The sequence below is a fragment of the Micropterus dolomieu genome, linkage group LG06 (assembly GCF_021292245.1).
Source record: "Micropterus dolomieu isolate WLL.071019.BEF.003 ecotype Adirondacks linkage group LG06, ASM2129224v1, whole genome shotgun sequence".
NCBI lineage: Eukaryota > Metazoa > Chordata > Actinopteri > Centrarchiformes > Centrarchidae > Micropterus > Micropterus dolomieu.
This window is the reverse complement of record NC_060155.1, coordinates 15365489-15371635: the sequence shown is the minus strand read 5'-3', so window position 1 is coordinate 15371635 and position 6147 is coordinate 15365489. Positions and strand designations below refer to the sequence as shown.

The 6147-nt window shown below is 39.3% G+C and overlaps 1 protein-coding gene across 1 annotated transcript; it reads right to left on the bottom strand.

Moving 5' to 3' along the window:
- Window positions 1–517: 517 nt before the first annotated feature.
- On the bottom strand, window positions 518–5413 carry aire (autoimmune regulator). The gene is made up of 13 exons (XM_046052900.1): window positions 5267–5413; window positions 4751–4925; window positions 4185–4331; window positions 3952–4017; window positions 3728–3874; window positions 3521–3651; window positions 3299–3420; window positions 3074–3143; window positions 2571–2708; window positions 2279–2400; window positions 1712–1784; window positions 1459–1557; window positions 518–601 (listed from the first exon to the last, which is right to left on the bottom strand). The coding sequence occupies exons 1-13, from the start codon at window positions 5411–5413 to the stop codon at window positions 518–520; spliced, it is 1521 nt and encodes a 506-aa protein (XP_045908856.1).
- Between the last annotated feature and the right edge of the window lie 734 nt (window positions 5414–6147).

Genomic DNA, 6147 nt, shown 5'->3' with positions numbered 1-6147 from the left:
CAGAAGGGACCTGCTAATTTACACATTACAATAGACACTCAAACATTTCAAAAACATAGTTGATTTAAGTGTCTGATTTAAATTTGCTGTGTGCTGGTGTGAAATGTGGCTAAGCTAAGTAGTAGAGACATTTTGCATTACTCATCTTTGCATAATGTTATAAAAAACTGAACAAATTCACAGTTTTAATTCCAATCCAATGCAACGTGAACCAAAATGGTGTGTTTTAGAGTAAAAGCCTCTGTGATGAGTTCAGTTCTAATGTTTGAACACATTTTTTAAATTCTGTAGTTTAAAAAGATGCAATGTTTTTACTTTTATTATATAGAAATATTAAACCAAATAATCCCATGTTCAATCTAAAATCAACCACTCCTAGACATTTACAGCATGTGTGCAGGTGCAGCATGAAACAAAAAAATAATTCAGTAATCTCTGTTAATTGTCTATGGTCATTTCATCATGGTTACGTATAACTGAACGCTCATGCATGAGTGCAGGGCTGATCATCTGTCTGTTACTGGTAGCATCCTTGAGAGTCTGGAAGAGGCCGAGAGATGTTGTGGAAAGCCCACTGCAAGATGCCATCAATGGAGCCCTGCTCAGATACAGACAGCAGAGGAAAAGGATCAATTGTTGCACAAAAGGCTGAGTCCTGGTGACATCATTTGGCAAATGCGTGTGATGTCAGTAACAACGATGATCTCTCACAGCAAAAATCAGATTATTACTGCAGTTATCATGTTTTACTACATCAGGTTATGATTTTAGTTTTGGGGAACATTTTCAACACATTTCCTGTAGGACTCAACAGATGCGGTGAATATGAGGCCGTAGAGTTACCCTAATCAGTCTACTCCTCATAATTGTAAATGTCCACCTTGTTAAGAGTTTATTGTTCTTTGAGAGCGAAATCCTTTTCACATCCAGAAAGCAGGTGTGAAGAAACACATATTGACGTTGTAGGTCATTACATAATACCAAGGTCCCTTAGTATTATTAGAAAACTTTCACACCTAAGAAATTAATTTAAAATGAAATTACTTTCTTTTTCTTTTTCTTTTTTCTCTTTTTTGTAGTAGCATTTCTATCCCTGAGCATTTAGCTTCCTACCTCTCCAGGACAAGCTCTTGTTTACTTTAAACATGTCTACCTGATTATATGTACAAATATGTATATAACAATTAATAAATGAATAAATGAATGTGCAAACAAATAAAATGAAACATAAACACTACTACTGTTCAGCACAGCCGGACATCTCGTAAAAAACTAGAACTACAACACAAACAGCGTCATGACACATCACTTGTTTGGACCTCAAGGCTGCATTTACGGTGACAACTCATACCTTGTATGTGTCGTAAGAAGTGCTGCGATCTTGTGTCTGACATGGTCTTTTTTACTCATATTTGTCTACATGTGTGGTATTGACATATGTAACTGAGCCCCACTCACATCTCCCAGGATGGAGTCCAGTTCATCTTTATGGAGGATGGGCTCAGGGACAGAGGAGCTCTGATCATGACTGAGTATATTTTGAACCACTGGGGCGATCTGGTTACACACACACACACACACACACACACACACACACACCCAGGAGAGATTACAAGGATTACACTCCATCATATTCAGAAAATCAAGATGTATGTATATGATGTATCTCTATTTAAACATGTCCTTTTTGTACACAGATGTGCAGACACACCTGTAAGGATTCAGTCTCCTTCTCTGCAGAGCTGCCCCAGGGCCTGGAGCAGGACAAGCATATGGATCTCCCTCTATAGCAAACACAAGGGATACTGTGAGTTTTCTGTGGTGTGTAATGTTACTGTCAATCGATACGTTCCTCCCAACACTCAAAAGGATTACAGAGGAAGAGGTTCAGACCACTTCAGATGGTAAACTAAACTGTTTAGATGGAACATCTATGTAAAACATATTATCCACTGATTTTCTTTTTGTATCATGTGACAACACGCAAAAAGCACACAGAGATTTCTCATAAATTGAACACACAGAGAGATCATCACATGTATTTACCAAGGTTTCATTTGTCATCTGAATCTCTGGTAGCATTCTGTAAAATCATTGATCTCCACAGTATACATTATACCCTGCTGCTGCTGTCCAATTACAACCCATTAGTCACCTTTAGCTAGATATGACCACCGTAAGCACATACCCTTAATGCACATTGGTGATCAATACTAATGTCAACAGTACTAACACCAGATAATACAGTGGAAGGAGAAGTGGGCAGTGGACGTCTTACTTAGAGAAGTGGCAGTGTGCGTGGAAACACTTAAAACACTGGAGGCAGTGAGTCAGGTCTGCTCCTGCTAAATGACAAACGCCACACACCTCCCTCAAGTTGACCATCTCTCCACCTGAGCACTGGAAACACATTTTATATATTTTAGCAGAAAGAAGCAGTGACACAAAATGAAAAATGAGCAAAGGGAGCAAAAGCGAAGCTATCATTCAACCAGTGTCACAAAATTGGAGATAAAAAAACAGGTGCAAATGGAATAAAATAAAGGCTGCACCAAGCATCAAGTCTCTACCTGATGTCTGCCACTGGGCCCATTCATAGAAGCCGTGGCACTGGTGAGGGACGAGGCTGACAGCGAGGAGAAGAAGGAGACGGAGGAGATGGAATTACTGCTGCTCGTGTTTGTTTGCTGAGGCTGGGCAATTAGCGGCTGTGTGATATAAAAACATTAGGACTATATCATGACAAGAACTCAGCTTTTCAGACTTGACTGTTCAAATTGTCAGATCATGAGGATTTAAAGAGGAGGGGAGCGACGTCTGCCAGCATTTACAGTTATAGACATGAAAATAACTGGAAAGGTGAGGTTTTCTTCAGGAAGCAGATTATTAATAGTTATTTCTGTCACCATTGTAACTCCGGTAAATCATAGATCAATCATCAAAGTAGCTATTATAATCTGAAATGATTTGATCATGACATGCAGAGATTTTCACATAAAAAACAAAACAAAACATACAATTTGTATAATCTATGTACATTTCCTTTTGTAATGATATATCTTCAGACACTTACTTGTAAAGGTAGTTGGGGTTTCTCTCTTTTTACTGTGTTGCCAGAGCACCGCTCACACTGCCAAGGTCCACTACAGTTTAAAAATGTAATTCTTTTCAAGCAACAGTTTAAATAATAAAGTGCCCCATAACAGACAAGCATGCTAACATATTGAAAAAATTACACACAGATAGATAGAAAGACAGACAGACAGACAGACAGGGATTTAAAGCTTTAATTTTTCACCTTGGTATAGATGTGAGTGGAGGGTCGAGGCAGGTCAGATGAAAAGCTCGAGGACAGCCATCACAACAAATCAGCTCCCCTCCGTCCCTACACACTGCACACTCATCATCATTATAGTGAACCTGCACACTCAGAGATACAGAACATATAAATATGAACATGTACAAATTTACACAAATTCAAAAGGAATGAGGTGTAACTGTGAATGAGTGGAACCTCTACCATGCCTGCGGTTGTCTCCACCTTGTGGTGAAATGTGTTCTCAGCAGCTTTGGATTTGGACTCTCCATTTATCTCTGACTGACCACAAGAGTGAAAGTCCCCAACAACTTTTATACACTTTCTGGCAGTTCCTGTTGAATAACAAAGACTTTTAAAATACTTTTCATAAAGGACAAGCTCTAATTCCTATATTACACAGATACCCACCCAGTGGCTTACTATCTGAGCCAACCACCTGCTTGATACGGATCTTCTCTCTGGCTTCATGGCTGACTGGCGGCTCAGTTGAGGCGGCAGAGGAGGAGGAAGACAGGGCGACTGGTCTCTGGACCGAGGAGGACTGCACCTGAACACCTGTGACAGAACAATTGTTAAACGTGTCTGCAGTATTAGAGCGTAGTCTGTATATATTTTAACATATGATTGATTACTATTTCCAGGTGGTAGCTGGGGGGCTGGAGCTTCAGTCTTCACTCTGTACAGTCTCACTTTACCCCCTGGAAAAAAACATAGAACAACACATTCTAATCCTCAAATAAGTTGTTTAATTTATTTATTTATTATTTATTTAGACAGTGCAAAAATATCTCTGAATGAGCCGCAGTGGCCACTTTAATATTGTTAGAAGACAGAGTCCAAAGAGATTTATTATGGAAAACATAACCTGGTCCATTGCTTGTCTTGGCATGATACTGTGGATGCTTATTGTGTGAATTGGTCCCTCTGTCCTCGTGGCTCCTCTTCTTGATGTGAGGTGTTTTGTTGCCTCCAGAGGATCTCTTCTCACTTGTAGAGCCTGCAGCATCCCGCTCTGTCAACAAAATGTCAGCAAATAACAAATAGCTCTAAATCGTTGAAGTTGTAGATGAAGAACTGATAGACAAGGACTGGGATAGGTAATACTAGCTTTTACTTCTACTACTTCCGTAACATATTTAAAATAACAACAATTCTATTTTAAAATTAAATCTCAGTCTGCTCTTGATCTCACAACACACTAATGTGTCATGCTAAAGATTATCAATTTGTAGATTTCTGTACCATGTAGGTTCTTCTGCTGGTTTCCAGATATTATATGTGCTTTACCTGACTTTAGTAGTAGATTTTTTTACAATCAACTTTGTTGAAAAGTCAATTAAATAAGAGATTACCTATATATAAGGATATATACAATACCTACCTACTACAAACATTGGACAAATATTTTGGTGAACCTTGAGCGTTACATACTCGAGTGCAGGTTAGTGAGCAGTGACCGCAGCTTGGGGTAGCTGTCCAGGTTGTAGTCTTTGGACAAGTTGCTCCAGAAAGCCTGGATGGTGGATCTGCTCTGCTCCAGGACCCAGGACAGGAGCGAATATGTGGCCTTGTGGATCCCTTCTCGGCCTTCCTTCTCCAGAGTGTCCTATAAAAACAGCAAGAGTTACATTAACTCTGCAGTCTCAATAGAACGGTATATTCCTGCAAATACATTTTATAATCTAAAAAGTTCAGGATTAAATGGAAATGAGCAACAATGCCTCCAGATGGGACAGATCTATGTCAGATTAATTGGAATTACATTGAGGACAACAAGGGAATAATTAAATACATTTATCAATTTGTTATGACCTTGTGTCAGTATGTTTTCAGTGTTTGATGGCTGAACAAAATGCAAGACGCTTGTAATTAAAATGGAAAAACAAGTGAAAACTGCTGACATTTCCAATCAAGATAGATAGATAGATACAATAGTTTCTTTCTTACCTTTAGTAATTGGTCAGTGATGATGTTTTTGTCTGCCAAACCATAGACGAGAGGGAAAGGGTCGTCTACAGCCATAGCAATATCAGTCCGCAACTCCCTTAGCAGGGAGCGAAGGTCTGTGTCCCTAAAAGCTGTCACTCTGGACATGATCTGCTTTGTGTGTAAATGAGATCTAAAGTGACTCGGTCTTGAGATCATACATAACAATGTATTTTGGATGGAAGAGGTGTGTCCTTCTTAGGGAAGGAAATATTGTACTTGTGTTTCATGCCGACTGATATGTGGGAAATCTTTGTTTGTCTTTTTAAAAAAATACAACCCAATGTGTCGGCTTTGAATCTATGTACGTATATAGTATATGTCATTATCTACAATCATGCATATGAGCAACACTGATGACATTAATTCTGATTGGCTGAGATCTTCAGAAACTCAGCATTGAAGGTTTTCACCCTTCTAGTGAGGCCACCCTCGTTCATCTGTCCACTAACAGCACTAACTGTCTCCGTCTGCCTGTTGACCCTCAGGGGGATCGAATAACATGCTGTCCATCTAGGGGAATACCTGTCCTCTTACATCAGGAGAGCTAAGAGTAAGCGACCTGACTCGTCACAGTGACAGTTTCCTTTTTAAAAGGTTCTTTCCACCTCAACTTCCCCTTAACTATCAGGTTTTCAGACACCTCAGGGAGCTCAGGATTAGGGCGACAATAATGACAACAGGCAGGAGAAAATTAACTCTGTAAACAACTGACAACTCACTGATTGAAAGATTGATTGAAAGGTTTGTTTATTTCTAAGTTCTCAGCCCATTTTCCTCAGATGCTGTTAGAATCCACTCTTTTCTTAAAATATCTCTTTAAAAGCCTTTTCTGCCCATTT

Coding starts and splice junctions, on each gene's coding strand:
- aire (XM_046052900.1), bottom strand. CDS start 5,413: ATGTCCAGAGTGACAGCTTTTAGGGACACAGACCTTCGCTCCCTGCTA. Junction 4,926..5,266: donor TCACTGACCAATTACTAAAG/GTAAGAAAGAAA, acceptor CTGTTTTTATAG/GACACTCTGGAGAAGGAAGG. Junction 3,421..3,520: donor TGGAGACAACCGCAGGCATG/GTAGAGGTTCCA, acceptor CTGAGTGTGCAG/GTTCACTATAATGATGATGA.